This window comes from Carcharhinus amblyrhynchos, chromosome 9 (genome assembly GCF_965287045.1).
Source record: "Carcharhinus amblyrhynchos chromosome 9, sCarAmb.v2.hapA, whole genome shotgun sequence".
Taxonomy (NCBI): Eukaryota; Metazoa; Chordata; class Chondrichthyes; order Carcharhiniformes; family Carcharhinidae; genus Carcharhinus; species Carcharhinus amblyrhynchos.
The window spans coordinates 16,352,218-16,368,565 of NC_137332.1; the positions used below are offsets into that span (position 1 = coordinate 16,352,218).

General features: G+C 39.2%; 1 protein-coding gene across 9 annotated transcripts in view; it reads right to left on the reverse strand.

Annotated features, from left to right (window-relative positions):
* LOC145347607 (ecotropic viral integration site 5 protein homolog) overlaps positions 1-16,348 on the reverse strand; it is a 230,399-nt gene that overhangs the window by 129,475 nt on the left and 84,576 nt on the right. For 4 of the 9 annotated variants that reach the window (XM_080195215.1, XM_080195222.1, XM_080195219.1 and 1 more), the window contains 6 exons: positions 16,000-16,089; positions 15,786-15,883; positions 15,372-15,432; positions 11,987-12,040; positions 8,847-8,879; positions 8,044-8,184 (listed from right to left, as the gene is read on the reverse strand). In XM_080195215.1, coding sequence (XP_080051341.1) covers positions 8,044-8,184; positions 8,847-8,879; positions 11,987-12,040; positions 15,372-15,432; positions 15,786-15,883; positions 16,000-16,089 — 477 coding nt within the window. The remainder of the gene's footprint in view (positions 1-8,043; positions 8,185-8,846; positions 8,880-11,986; positions 12,041-15,371; positions 15,433-15,785; positions 15,884-15,999; positions 16,090-16,348) is intronic. The other 5 variants (XM_080195216.1, XM_080195223.1, XM_080195220.1 and 2 more) reach the window with 2 other exon arrangements.

A 16,348-nucleotide genomic window follows, 5' to 3' on the forward strand; every position in this document is an offset into this window, starting at 1 on the left:
TCCCCCACTAGGGTTCTAGAACACGAGGGCACAATCTCAAGTTAATCACTTAGGATGGAGATAAGAAGAATTTATTTTCACTCAAAGGGTCGTGAATATGCCCCATTGTTGAGTTTATTCAGGGTTCAGACAGACAGATTTTTGATCTCAGGGAATCCAGGGATATAGGAAAGGGTCAGGAAAACACAGTTGAGGCAGTTCAGTCTTGATTGTACTACATAATGGAACAGGGATCACATGTTCAACTCCGGCTCCTATTCTTATGTTCATACAAGGATTACATTTCAATTAATACTCAGCATCTCCAATTTATCTAATCAGTTAATGCGTTGCATTAAATTAGTTATATAAAGACATATTTTCTTCCTAAAATGAAAGTTTGCACTAGCGGATAAATTTGCATTTGTGATTTATGTGAATATCTTGTTTGAGAGGTCAGCTTTGGGCATCAATATATGTGTTTTTAAGATAGTAAATATCCTTTTGTGTTTTATGCTTTGATAGTGATTTTTCCATGTTTTAATTACACAAGCTGAACACAACAAAGTGCAAAAGTAGGTAGCTTTTCAAATGTACTGTCAAACAAAATTGCTTCTTAGCTCACTGCTATTGAAACATAATTCAGATATTCTCCAAATACAAATTTTTTAACAATTAATCGCTGCAGGATTGTGTGTCACATCATGAGACATACAATCTTTCAAATATATATAAAATACACATCTGGAAACATGGACTATTATTCAATCAACACATTTAATAGCAGTGAAACTACAGAGAGCAAAGTCAACTAGCTCATGGATGTCTCTGAACCCCAAGATTAAATCACAACCTTTTATTCAATATTGACAACTTACATATTTAGTTCCAAATGTAAACAATGCAAGAATATTTAGAAATACATAAATGGTAGAACATGGAAAACGGGTCAGTAAATAACACTCAGAAATTATAATAATCATATAACACAGAAACAGACCTTTCAGCCCATCTTGCTCAAATTTTAAAATTCATAGCCTAATGTTCAAACCCGTTCATGATTTCACGCTTCCCTATTTCTGTAAATTCTTCCAGCTACACAACCCTCCAAAGACCTGTGTTTATGTAACTCTGATCTCTTGTGCATCCATCATCACTTGCTCCACCATTACCTGCTGCACCAGGTGGGCATCCAGGACCCAAAGCTCTGGAATTCCTGCCAAAAGCCCTCTACCTCTCTCTCACATCTTCAAAAACTTCCCTCAAAATCTGCCTTTGTGACCAATGAAGTCCTACAGAAATCCATGAAATGCCTACAGAGACTTCTCTTAACTGAAGATATTTCATAAGTGCAAATTGTTGTTGGCGCAACTGTGTCACAGCTTGCAGACTGTGGATGCCGTCAGTTAAAGGACTTTTTTTTAATCCAGGGTCCCGCCATCCTCCAAGCAATTTTCCCAAAGCTGTTACCACTTTCATCAATTACACCAGCACTCGGCATTGAATGGACGAAAGTAAAATCACAAAGCTCATGAAAAAGTACAAGTCTCGTGTATAAATCCACAATGGATATCAATCATATTCAAGTTGTCCTATACCTAATGTGGACTAATTTCCCAAAACAAATAACTGCAATTTATCCTCATTGTGCAGCACTGTTTCAGACTGCTGTTGAAAATAAAAATGAAAAACATATGAAGCTAACAAGGCAAGTGGCACACAGGGAGGAAAGAATTGGGAGGAGCTGGCTTTACATCAGTGCCATATTGTACTGTATTTAGCACTTGGTGAGGTGTCTACAGGTGCAAGAAAGCAAGTCAATGTTAAAGCACAAATCATTGGAATGTTAAAAAAACACATCTCTGGATTTATTCACTAATCCAAAAGTAAAATTCAACCACTGCTTACTTATATGGCTTTTAAACTATCCAAAATTTTAGCTCCAAAGCTAAATGGTTTTCACATTCAGACAGTAACCATAGCAGCCAGCAGTATCTGTTTTCAATCACACAGTTGCAACAAACATTTATAGTGAGTCTGTACACCAGGGGGCCAAGAGAGAAAATGCTGGAAAATCTCAGCAGGTCTGGCAGCATCTATAAGGAAAGAAAACAGCTTATGCTTCGTGTCCAGATGACCGTTTGTGCCAAAGCTAAAAGGCACAGAAAGTGGGAGATGTTTAAACTGCAGGGGTGAGGGAATGGAAGATGAGTAATTGACACAAAAACAAGGGAAAAGACTGCTTATGGCAGTCCTTTGCGAGAATAGGAAAATGGCCAAATAGCAGAGAAGCTGAAATCAGAGGGTCAGCTGTGACAGATGAAACTTGGGGAGAGGGGCAGAGGAAGAAAAACAATAAAGAAATAAAAAGGTAGAGAATAGTAAAAAATTAAAAAATGAAAACAAAAGTGTCAAGGTGGGGCAGAGCTAATCATCTGAAGTTGTTGAATCTGACGTTGAGACTGGAAGGCTGTAAAGTGCGGAAGCAGAAGAGGAGATGCTGTTCTTCCAGTTTGTGTTGAACTTCACTGGAACATTGCAAAACAAGCACCCAGTCTACGCTTGGTCTCTCCAGTATATAGACCACATTAGGAGCAACAAATGTAATAGACCAAATTGAAAGAAGTGCAAGTGAAATCTGGAATGAGCGTTTTGGACTCTGGATGGTAAGCATGGAAGAGGTAAAGGGGCAGATGTTACACCTTCTGTGATTGCATGGGAAGGTGCCAAGGGTGATGGGAAAGGTGTTGGGTATAGTGGAGAGTGACCTAACCGTGACTGGGTGATCACTTTGCTGAGTGCCTTTGGTCTGTGCGCAATCAGGACCTTGACCTTCCGGTTGCTTGCCATTTGAACACATGATCCCACTCCCATGCATATGCCTGTCCTTGGCTTGCTGCAATGTTCCAGTAAAGCTTAACACAAACTGGAGGAACAGCGTTTCATCTTCTGGCTAGTCGCTTTACAACCTTCCGATCTCAACACTGAATTCAACAACTTCAGATGATTAACTCTGCCCCACCTTGACTCCTTTGTTTTCAATTTATTTAATTTTAAACTGTTCTCTACCTTTTATTTCATTGTCTTTATTTTTCCTTCCCTCTCCATTCTTTTCCCTCTATTTTATCCCCCCTTTCCTTATCTATCTTTGATTTGATTTGTTATTGTCACAAATTAGCATACAGTGACAAGTATTGTTTCTTGCGCACTATACAGACAAAGCATACCATTCATAGAGAATGAAACGAGAGAGTGCAGAACATAGTGTTACAGTCATAGCTAGGGTGTCGAGAAGGATCAATTTAATGCAAGGTAAGTCCATTCAAAAGTCTGACAGCAGCAGAGAAGAAGCTGTTCTTGAGTCAGTTGGTATCTTTTTCCCAACGGAAGGTGGCAGAAAAGAGAATGTCTGGGGTACATAGGGTTCTTAAATATGCTGGCTGCTTTGCCGGGGCAGCAAGAAGTATAGACAGAATCCATGGATGAAAGACTGGTTTGCGTGATGGAGTGGACTACATTCACTATCTTTCGTGGTTCCTTGTGGTCTTGGACAGAGCAGGAGCCATACCAAGCTTTGATATAACTGGAAAAAATGCTTTCTGTGGCACATCTGTAAAAATTGGTGAGAGTTGTAGCTGACATTTCCTTAGTCTTCTGAGAAAATAGAGGTGTTGGTGTGCTTTCTTAACTATAATGTCGTCATAGGGGGACCAGGACAGGTTGTTGGTGATCTGGACACCTAAAAACTTTAAGCTCTCGACCCTTTCTACTTCATCCCGTTGATGTAGACAAGGGCATGTTCTCCTTTATGCTTCCTGAAGTCGATGACAATCTCCTTCGTTTTGTTGACATTGAGGGAGAGATTATTGTTGCCTCACCAGTTCACCAAATTTACCCCCTCATTCCTATGCTGTGTCTCATCATTGTTTGAGATCTGACCCACAATGGTGGTATTAGCAAACTTGAAAATCGAATTTGGGGGCATTTGGCCATACAGTCATAGGTCTATAAAGGAGTATAGTAGGGGGCTGACAACACAGCCTTGTGGGGCACCGGTGTGAGGACGTTCGTGGAGGAGATGTTGTTGCCTGTCCTTACTGAGTATGGTCTGAGAGTTCGGAAGTTTGGGATCCAGTTGCTGAGGGATATGCCAAGGCCCAGCCCTTCGAGTTTGGAGATGAGTTTCGTTGGAATAATTTCCTCCCCCTTTGTCTCAATTTTACCTCTCTCCCACCCATCCCATTCCCCCCCTCCCCTACATTTTCATCTGTCACAGATTATCTTCTGATTACAGCTTGTCTGTCGTTTGGCCATTCACACCTTCTATTCTCTCTGTGGGCTGCCATAAGCAGCCTTTCTCCTTGTTTTTGTGGCTATGACTCATTCCCTCACCCCGCAGTATAATTATCTCCCACTTTCCATGCCTTTCAGCTTTGACAAAGGGTCAGCTGACTCAAAGAGTCAGCTCTTTTCTCTCCTTACAGATGTTGCCAGGTCTGCTGAGATTTTCCAGCAATTTTTTTTTTGTTTCAGATTCCAGCACCTGCAGTAATTTGCTTTTATCCTGTATGATGTGGAGGTGCCAGCAGTGGACTGGGGTAAGCACAGTAAGTCTCACAACTCCAGATTAAAGTCCAACAGGTTTATTTGGTAGCACAAGCCACAAGCTTTCAGAGCACTGCTCCTTCATCAGTTGAGTGGGAGTTGTGTTCACAAACGAGGCACATAAAGACACAAACTCAATTTACAGGATCATGTTAGAATATGAGTCTTTACAGATAATCAAGCCTTAAAGGTATAGGTAATGAGAATGGAGAGGGGGTTAAGCACAGGTTAAAGAGATGTGCATTGTCTCCAGCCAGGGCAGTTAGAGATTTTGCAAGCTCAGGCAAGTCATGGGTGTTAGAGATTGTGTGACATAAACCCAAGATCCCGGTTGAGGCCATCCTTGTGTGCGCAGAACTTGGCTATCAGTTTCTGCTCAGCAATTCTACATTGTCGTGTGTCGCGAAGGGCACTTTGGTGAACGCTTACCCGAAGATCAACATGTCATAAAGACGAACATCTCACCAAGGCCATCCTCACACCCCCACTACTTGCCTTCAAACAACCACACAACCTCAAACAGGCCATTCTCCGCGGCAAACTACCCAGCCTTCAGGAGAACAGTGACCACGACACCACACAACATCTGCAAGGCGTGACGGATTATCAACATGGATGCCATTATCTCACATGAGAACACTATCCACCAGGTACACGGTACATACTCTTGCAACTCAGCCAAATGTTGCTACCTGATAAGCTGCAAGAAAAGATGTCCCGAGACAATGGTACACTGGGGAGACCATGCAGACACTATTACAACGGATGAATGAACACCGTTCGACAATCACCAGGCAGGCGTGTTCTCTTCCTGTTGGGGAACACTTTAGTTGTCATGGGCATTCGGCCTCTGATCTTCAGGTACGGATTCTCCAGGGCGCCCTTCACGACACACGATAACACAGAATCACTGAGCAGAAACTGACAGCCAACTTCTGCACACGAGGACAGCCTCAAGTCACACTATCTGTAACCCCCAAAACTTGTCTGGGCTTGCAAAATCTCACCAACTTTCCTGTGTGGAGACAATACTCATCTCTTTAACCCGTGCTTAACTCTCTCTCCACTCACATTGTCTGTACCTTTAAGACTTGATTACCTGTGAAGACTCGCATTCTAAACATTATTTTGTAAATTGAGTTGGTGTCTTTATATGCCCTGTTTGTGAATAGAATTCCCACTTATCTGATGAAGGGGCAGTGCTCCAAAAGATAATAGCTTTTGTTACCAAATAAACCTGTTGGACTTCAACTTCATGTTGAGATTTCTTACTGTGTTAATCCTGTACATCGCTTCTCAGCCTTTTGGCTAAAATCAAGTGTAGTATCAACATGCTGAGCTTGTCTGAAGTCATTAGGTTACATTTTAGCTTCATTTGAAGCAATTTTGAAAAGCGGCATCTTGGCCTTTTGGCTAAGATGCAAATGAGATCAAGCCTTGGAGGAGGAGGAGCTATGCCTACTCCAATCAGCTTGGATCATGAAGATCAAGCCCAAAACAGGAGGTGAGAGCCCTGTTTTGTCAGATTGGATTGGGAATATCTCAATTTGTTGAGAATCCGAATTGGACTTGACTTGATTGAATTGGATTAAAAACAAAAAAAAAGGAATCTATTAATTCAATTAATATTGCTGAAAAGGAAGGCATCATGCTGAAGCTTTTTATCTTGCACTCATTAGGACAAACTCAAGAATGCCAACTCTCAAATGATCACAACAATTAGTACTATAGGAGAGAGAGGGCGCTGACTGGATAGCAAGTTAACTCTGATTTGCTGAAATATTGCTGGAGAGAAAACAATGGGAAACTCCCCAAATTCCCAGTTAATTCAAAAAAGGTGTAACGTATTCCTTTTGTTTGTGTAAGAACTGGCCCCCTACATGTCAATTCTTGAGAACATAAATGAGCCACATTACAAACTCAATGATTAATGCAGATACTCACACACTGGGAATTGTTGAGCAAGCGCTGCCCAAACGAGGAATCACATCAAACAACAGACACTTTGTTTTGGGTTTTACAAGCACAGGCAGCTTCAGCACAGTCTGTATTATGAACAATTGAAGGAACATGCTGATTTGCACTTGCCAGAAGCAACATTCATTCATAAATAAGGACCCATTTAAAATTTAACATTTTTGCATTTGCCCTGTTGAGTGCAAGACAAAAAGCTTCGGCAACATACCTCTTTCCAGTGTCAATTTAATTACTGCTTATAACCTATTAACTCCTGCACAAAAAACTTGTGCAAAACATTATCAGCTTTACAGAGATGGAAACAATATATACTATGTTCTGAAATTGATATGCTCCTTTGCTTCTGCTCTCTAGATTTCCTTTTGATAAAATTACGTTCTTTTGCTAAAACTCCTGCCTTTAAATGCATTCATGCATGTTTTTATATTGAAGTAAAATTGGCCAAATTTAAGGCCAAGGTGGGATATATACATTATGCGCAAGGATATTTTGGCCTTGGAGGGAGTGCAGAGGAGGTTTACTAGGCTGATACCGGAGTTGAGGGGGTTGAGCTATGAGGAGAGGCTGAATAAACTAGGCTTGTACTCGTTAGAGTTTAGAAGAATGAGGGGAGATCTCATTGAGACGTATAAGATGATGAATGGGATGGATAGGATAGAGGTGGAAAGACTCTTCCCGCTCAAAAAAGACAGTAGGACTAGGGGGCACAGCCTCAAGATAAAGGGGGGGCAGTTCAGAACGGAGTTGAGGAGGAACTTCTTCACTCAAAGGGTGGTGAATCTCTGGAATTCTCTGCCCGTTGAAGTGGTGGAGGCTGCCTCGCTAAATATTTTTAAGAAGCGGGTTGATGGGTTTTTGATAAGAGAGGGGATTAAGGGTTATGGGGAGAGGGCGGGAAAGTGGAACTGAGCCACGACAGATCAGCCATGATCTTATTGAATGGCGGGGCAGGCTCGAAGGGCCAGATGGCCTACTCCTGCTCCTATTTCTTATGTTCTTATGTTCTTATTATCAAAACAAAATCATAGTCAGCATCTCAATCCCACATTCAAACAGCTTATTCAGTTACAAATGCTACAAACCTCAACTTTCGATATTTTCTCTGCTCTGTCCACTTAGGGGCACATTGACAATGTTTACAGTTAATAAAGAAACATGACAACAAGTAATTTTTAAGTACCACTTACATACATTTATGTCATTATGAACCAGGTCTATGGTACACTGCTGGCATATAAATTATGGATTTTGTGCTAAATTGCAAAAAAGCAAGAAAATTTGGAAGAACTGAACTATTACAAGTAGAGAATTGGCAACAAACACCTAAGGAAAAAAAAGCATAGTGTCATGTAAAGATGATGTTTCATTACTAAATAAACAAAATAACTTCAGAGTTGAAAATGAGACAAAATGGCATGAACAATAAGATGCAGACTAAGCAAATGAAGTACAGGAAATAGATGATACTGCTAGCCTCCTTACCCGTTGCTCTTGGAGCTCCCTGATGGCATCCTGAGCTTTTTCCAGCTTAGCACTAGCCTCATCACTTTGCTGTTTAAAGGTGGCCAGCTCCCGTTTAATGAGGTAGTTTTCCTCTGCCTCTTGTGCCCTTGTCACTTGTCCCTTAGGACACAATTGTGCAGGGAATAAAGATTGGTGTGGGGGAGTAGTGAAAAATTTTCCAATTTACATTGGTAGATTAGTAACGCATCCCAGAGGACAAACATTAGATTTTATTATTTGAAGATCTTTCCCCCAGAAATATACTGTTTAGCAATGTAAAGCACTTACCAAATTTTCTACATGCAATTCTGTTAAATATACATGTAGTAAGAATTAATGGCCTCGATTGAATTAGAAAACTTGTTAGTGAGGAGTTTCACATGCATTAAAATTACAAATACTCCTTCATTTATATAAATGTTTAACTTTTAAAATGTGCATCTGGAATGGTCACCTGTGAATAAACTGACTTACTGAATAGGGCTACTATTTCTATGCACAATGGTCTTAATTTCAACTGGGTATTTATTCGATCAGAGTGACATTTCTTTATCCTTCATTATTAATTATCTCAAGTATTACTCAAATGTAAAGAAATTGTACAATTCAATTATTACTTTTTTTTTAAAGAGTGTAACCATTTTCCAGAAACACACAAGTCATCATTTCAATTTTTGTGCAATACAGGAAGAAAGTGTAAACAGAAATAAAGACAGCAGTCTTTCTCAAGGGATGCAGTATTTATCCATATTACAAGACATGGATAGGATGAGGAACTGTACCTGGATCAATCTATCTGCCAAAGAAGCACTTTCCTACAAAGGAAAAAATCCAGACAGATATAAGAGAAAGTCTAAGAAAACAATGAATATAAAAGAAGCAGTGATAAAATAAGCTGCCAAACTAACAGAAGAGAAATTGCATAAAATTTCTGGAAGGTGTTGTGTCATGTTTAAAATCACTCCTCGAGCTGATCCAAATCATTTTCGTTATGACACAAATAATTCACTTTTTCATTCTGATTCTTAAATTTAAATATTGAAAAGAATGTGGAGAATGAATAAAAGTTCACATGACATGGTCTAGAGAAAGTTTGAAAAAAAGCAGAGAGTATTTGATTAGCAGTGTCTTTAGCACGTTACGTATGGAGGAAAACTGTACCATTAGATTCATACTTTGCAAGAAGCCATGCTGTTGTTAGAAGCTATTATTCCATCGTTAGACTTCAAAAAATGTAGCAGAAACAGATGCTGTGAAACTTTCAATCAACCAAAGTTTGCCATAAAAATAGTTTCATCTTCTCAAATAGAACGTACACTGTTTTAATTAATTTGAACTACTGCACATTAGTACTCACAATTTTAGTGCTCCAATTTCCAATGCAGCTTATAAAACTAACCAAAGCAAAGAAGCATTCAGCAGGACATACCCATCATGCTGCTACTTAGAGAAATGTACACTTTCACTTTGCTTATAAACAACCACCACTTAAATTCTACTTTAAGATACAAATTAATCAGGATTTCTACATCATTGTATTCTGATGCATTCATCTTCTGTGCTGAAAATAGATCACTCATTTATCGATCTTACATAAATTAACTTAATACCATAAATCAACTACCATAGCTTAAAAGCACAGCTTTCAAAATAGATCACTAAAGCAAGGCACAGATGAATGCTTTTAGTGCAACATTTTGGGTAATTACACAAAGTCAAGAGAAAATTAAACAGAAAATTTAACATTAAATTGAAAGTTGCATTAGTAGGCAAAGCCAGCCAAAATTTGCTGTGCAGAATAGGACTTGCATCTTTTCTTAGTTTTACATGCGCAATCTTGCTTTATCCAATCCTAAGAGGAGCAAACAATAATGAAAGGCAATCAAGGTTTACTGTTAGCAAATTCAAAGTGCTAATATTTTACCCATGAAGAATAATTAACAAATCAAAGCTTAAATAGTTTAGCCCTTGAAATAGAAACTAACGCTGCTGACAAATAGTGTGCTCAGTTACCTCATGCAGGCAAGCTGATACTTAAAAGTCTTGTTTTTAAGTAAAGATTCGGAATTGCTTGAGCAGCATTGTGGAAGTGTTACAAAAAAAAATCCACGCTTAAGTAAAATTCACACTTAATTATTTTAGGTGGGGCACACAAAAATGTACAAAACTGAGGCAAATGTTATAACCAGAAGCCCCAAATGACCAAGAATATATTTATCAGTTAAACGATTTTAAGTAACCAATTCTGACAGAACAGCTCAGCAAATCTTAGATTAAGCAAATATGTACATTGTAAAAATTTACTAAATAATCTAGCCAAAGGATCAAACGAATGAATCCTCGATTTAAAAATGCTACAAGGTTTGCTAGTAAATGCACAACATTAATGCGTTTGATTAGTACTGAAAGCTTAAACTAGCAATGTTTAACTATATATACTTAATATAGGAAATTAGGCAAAAGTGTCTTTCATGTTTGGTCTAGTCTTAATTTGAAATTCCTTAAAATTATCTGTTAAATCTATTTATAATAGAGTTCAAATTCTTTCTGCAAATGCTTTCTATAGCTGTTTCACCCAAATTCATAGATAATTATTTTCTTTAAAAAAAAAAGGACTGAATGAATAGGAAAATAATTGTTACAAGTCAAGGAGGACTGATCTATTTAAAGACTACAGCATAAAGTGCCACTGTGCTTCCATCTGTAATTTTAAACACAAGCTGAGTGAATTCCCAGTCTTAGCAGACCACATATGAGAATGAAAGTAGCAGGAACAGTCAAAACTAGGCACTACAGAAGTCCTGAAAAGGATTGTCCTCTCATTGTAATCATGAACTGTACAGTAAGATTTAAAAGACGGCACTGGAGTGGCAGCCCTGTTTAGTGTTAGAATAGTTAAATGTTCACAAGCAAATCTGTGCCCATGATTCACTGTGCAGTGTGCTCAGCACAGTGGTGAAGCAGCAATGGTTTGTAGAAAACTTGGCACATTGCCCCAGTTTTTCTAATGCATCTTTTAAGCAACCCATTGCATAGCAACATCAAGTAAGCCATCTGGCAATTATTTCAGATGAAGGGAGGGCAAAATGGATAATCTTCAACCCAACTACTCATTTTGCTACCATTACACTGTGATTCTTTGTTTCTTTCAATTCCCCACCAAAAACAGGCAAACAGTAAAGAAAAATCAAAGGTCCCTCCATTTCAAACATCTTCAGCTTTATACCTCAATTCTCAAACCTGGAATCTGCAATGACAACCAGGCCAATGTACTGAAATGACCAGAAAATCATCCTTTTTGCTGCTCACAATGAAAATACACTAGTGCTGTCTTCTAATCCCACCACATCCCATATACTGCTAAAGAACACAAAGAACATTATGTAACACATACCTCTTTGCTTAGCATTAATATATAGCTGAGCCAAGCACTGTTAGTAAATAAGCATGGCTATTTTGTTGGCTCAAAATCATCTTTAATCATCAGATAAGGTGAAACATCTTCCACCAATCTACTGAATTTGTAATGCAAGGTACAGTGTCTCAGAACCAACAACCTCGGGATCGAGTTCAACCAGATTTTGGATCCTGTGGCTTTTGGTTCAGGCCAAGGGTCAAGATTGCTTGCACCACTTGGAGTGCGGTAAAAAAGTGTGGGAAAAGAACAACATGCAACGCTGATAACTAACCTGGCACAGCACGCTACCAATACTGCACCCAGCTGAACAAGCCAGTGAGTTGTATTACACATTCAAGAATTTAAAAGCATTCACGGCTGCTAATAAAAATGACTGGTTTTCTGGTAGCCTTGTTTTTCAATAGCTGGAATTGAGACATTATACCTGTAAACGAACAAACTAACTCAGTTTTTAAATTAAAATCTTACTTTGGATTCTTTATAATTCAATTTAATAGTACTCACCTTCTCCAAAGTTTCAATGCGCTGTTTCAACAATCGATTTTCTGTGCGTAACCTCTAAAAATGGGAAATATATTTTTAATAACATTACGTATTTCTTCCTCTTCTTAAAAAACGATACTGAATTGAAAAACTTGGGACGTTAGCAAACATACAATCCAGATGGCACAAACCTCTCTAGTCTTGCTTGCTGTTTTCACTTTTTGAAAAACAAAATACCATACACATTGCTTATTGAAAGCCAAAGTCAGTTCTGCAGGAACTGCAGCAACATCAACATTTTGCATCAGGAAGAGAGAAAATTAATGTGACTTAAAAATAGTGAGGACAAGGTGCCTAATCTTCACCGATACAATCAGAAAAGATGGAGGCAGGTGGGAAAGGGAGGTCAGTAACAGTAATGATTGGGAAAGAGAGCATAATGTTAAAAAGAGAGTACATCCTTGAGGGAACAAGGACAGATTTAATTTCGTCAGAGTCAAGAAGCAGAAAAGAAACAATCACATGACTGGGGATATTTGCAGTTTTGGTCCCCCTATTTGCATAAGGATATATTGACCTTGGAGGGAGTACAGAGAAGGTTCACCAGACTGATAGCAGAGATGAAGGGGTTAGCTTATGAGGAGAGATTGAATAGATTGGGCCCATGCTCGTTGGAGTTTAGTAGGCTGAGGGGGGTGGAATCTTAGAGGCTTACAAAATAATGAAGAGGCTAGATAGGGTAGAGGTAGAGAGGTTCTTTCCACTTAGAAAGGAAACCAGAACCAGAGGGCACAGTCTCAAAATAAGAGGGGGGCAGTTTAGAATGGAGTGAGGAGGAACAACTTCTCTCAGAGGGTGGTGAATCTCTGGAATTCTCTGGCCACTGAAGTGGTGGAGGCTACCTCGTTGAATATATTTAAGTCACGGGTAGATAGATTTCTGATAGACAGGGGAATTAAGGGTTATGGGGAGAAGGCGGGAAAGAGGAACTAATCCACTTCAGATCAGCCATGATCTTATTGAATGGCGGGGCAGGGTCAGAAGGGCTAGATGCCTACTCCAGCTCCTATTTCTTATGTTCTTATTCTTTTGGGCCTAAAGTTTAGGAGAGGGGGAAATAGAGGAACAATTCTATAGGAAGTGACAGATTTGGAAGAACTGTAGAGTGGTAATATTGGGGAGACTTCTGTTTAAATATTGATTGGGGTAAAGACCAAAGGGGAAAGGAGGAGGAAGAATTTTTGAAATGTGCTCAGGACAAGATCCTTTGCCATCATCTTTTTGGTCCAACAAGGGAAGCAGCATGGTTTGATCCGGTCTTGGGGAATGAGCTCAGCCATGTAGTCCAAATGTCTGTAGGAAAACACTTGGATAAATGTGATCATCATATCATAAGCTGGAAATCAGTAATGGAGAAAAGCAAGAAACAGGATCTCTAAATTGGAAGAGTGCAAACTTAAATGGGATCAAAAAGTGTGTCAGGAAAACACATCTTATAAAAGTGATGTTTCAGACACAGGCTTATCACATGCCAGCAAGAGGGGAAAGGGGAGGAACCAAAGCCAAGGCTCCTTGGATGTCCAGGGAAATGGAGAACATGATGAATCCAAAAAGTGCACGAGACATGTCAGGTGAATTCTTCAAGGGAGAATCTGGTTAAATACAGCAAGTTGAGAGAGGAAATGAAGAGGAAATATGAATGCAAAGAGAGAATGAGAATTGAATGGCAATTAACATTAAAGATAACACAATAAATTTCTCCCAGCACACAAATAGTAAGCAGGTGGTAAGAGGCAGGGTGGGACCTATTAGGGACGAAGACGGTGCTATGTGCTTAGAGGTGCAAAGGCTAGAACACCACAAGTACTTTATATCTGTGTTTTCTGTGAAAGAGGATGCAAACAGAATATTGGTAGAAGTGGAGATGGTAGAGGTAAAGGATGGGGTGAAAATTGATAGAATGTACTGCTCCTACGTCTTATGGAGAGGCTGGCTATGCTTTGAATGAGTAAGTCGTCTGGTCAAATTGCTAAAGCAAACGGGGTGGAGATAGCGGTGGGGTTTGCTAGATCTTTCCTAGATCGAGGGGGAGGGTACCATGTGCTCCTGACCATATTACAGCCTTGGTTCAAACACGGACAAAACAGTTGAACTTGGAGGTGAGGTAAAAGTGACCGCCATGGCATTAAGGCAGTATTTGGCCGAATGTGGCATCAAGGAGCCCTAGAAAGACTGGAACCAATAGGAATCAGGGCAAAACTTCTACCCTGTTTGGATCCTTGCTTTGCACAAAGGCAGATGGTTGTGGTTGCTGGAGGTTAGTCAACTTAGCTCCAGGACATCACTGTAGTAGTTCCACAGTGGAGTGTCCAAGGCCCAACCATCTGCAGCTACTTCAAAGAATTTCCTTCAATCATAAGATCAGAAGTGGAAATGTTTGGTGAAGACTGCACCATCTTCAGAAAATGCACAGTTCTAAAGAGAGTACAGGGATTTACCTCGACCATACTGAAAGACTATGTAGGATCTTGGACTTCATAAAAAAAGGCATCGAGTACAAAAGTAGAGAAATTATACTTGGGCCATGTTTAGAGTTTTGCATCCATATCTGGTCACCACACTTTAGGAGGGATATGAAAATTCTTGAATGGGTGCAGAGGAAATTTACCAGAGCCGTACCAAGTGTTTCATGGAGCAAAAGAGATTGAAGGGAGATCTGACAGAGGTGCACAAGATTATGATAGATTCAAGTAAGATAAAGAAAGTAAAGCTGTTCCCAGTAGCTGATGGTAGGAAGTTCATGAGACACAAATTTAAGATTTTGGATAAGAGATATCGGGGGCACGTGGGGAAGAACTTTTTTTTAAAAAAACAGAGAGAGTGTTATGACCTGGAACTCTCAACCTGTATATGGTAAAAAGGATGGTAAAAGGGGAGACAATTAACAATTACAAAAGGAAATTGGATAGATATTTGAGGGAAATAAACTTGCTGGGCTACAGGGATGGAGCAGGTGAATGGGACTGACTGGAGTGCTTTATCAACAGTTGGCATGGACTCAATGGGCAAAATGACATGCACGTTGCTATACTCAAATAGGAGAAACATGCCCTCTGTCATGTTTTCTCCATGGTCACATTTGGTTCAAAGTGGTGGTCGGGGGATAATGTGTTTAAAACAGTGAAAAAGCAAGTGAAACATGAATGGTAGAACCAATGCGTGAAAAACATCTGAAAACACTGACCAGTATAATGTACATCAGGATAGATAGAAAAGTTGCAGAGACAGAAATTGAATGTGCGAAACTTGAGTCATTTCTTACAATTAAGGTACTGTTATAATCTTTTGCCCTTGTATGCAAATTTACCTGACTTCTAACCACTGAGTGAAATAATTCAATACTTACCTTAATTTCTACTTGCTCTTCCATCTCCTTATTTTTTATTGTAGTGTATTCCTTTTCCAATCTGACAATAAGAAATACATTCATCTGGACATTTATAATACACCCCAGACAAGACCTCAAGACAAATACAACACTATTTTGATACTACAGCATGCCAAAGCCAAACTTTCAACTTAGAGAGATTCACATAACCAAGGGTTTTCCAACGATCACCACAAAACTTTCACCCAGAGTAGAAGCAAAGTGACATAACTAATTATTTGTTTGTGTTCCTCTGTTCTCTTTATCCACTAACAAGAAAAACACAACGTGTATGCACAATGATAGTCACAGTTGCAATGACATGATTATTCTTGGAAAGCAGATTCAATGTTATGTACACTTAAGCAAAACTGAGCTGTATCTGATACCCACTTCTTCATCTTCTTTGCATTGTATTTAATTTGATAAGCCGCTTGGATCAACTTATCAGGGCCACTGTCAAACTGATGTGGAATGACCTTTTGAAAATGCTGTTGGAAAAATTACACAGACCTAATTAATACAGTGAAATATTGTTTTTTTAATTCAAACTGCAAAAACTGGTCATGTTTTTAAACCAGAAACACTAAGCTAACTTGATCCTTACCTGTAACATTCCCTCCATATCAAGCTGCATCAGTTCTGCCTGATTTGCCTGTAGTATAGCTAACCCAACACGAAAAACAATCTCAAGGCCCTGGTAGAATACAAAAATCAGTCCAAAGACAATTACAAAATCCTTTTTCTTCTCCTACCCTTGTCTTAATAAAAAAAAATCTTGGTATACTTCTGCAGTAACTCAGTGAGCAAATTACCAGGAAAATGGAAGGCATGAGGGGACTACCTTATGGAGGCGCATTTACGAATTCTTGGATTACAACCTTTAAAGAGATCATGATTTTTTTATTTAGTTGAAGTTTATAAATTGATGCATGACCTCTAAGCCTGAAAAGTTC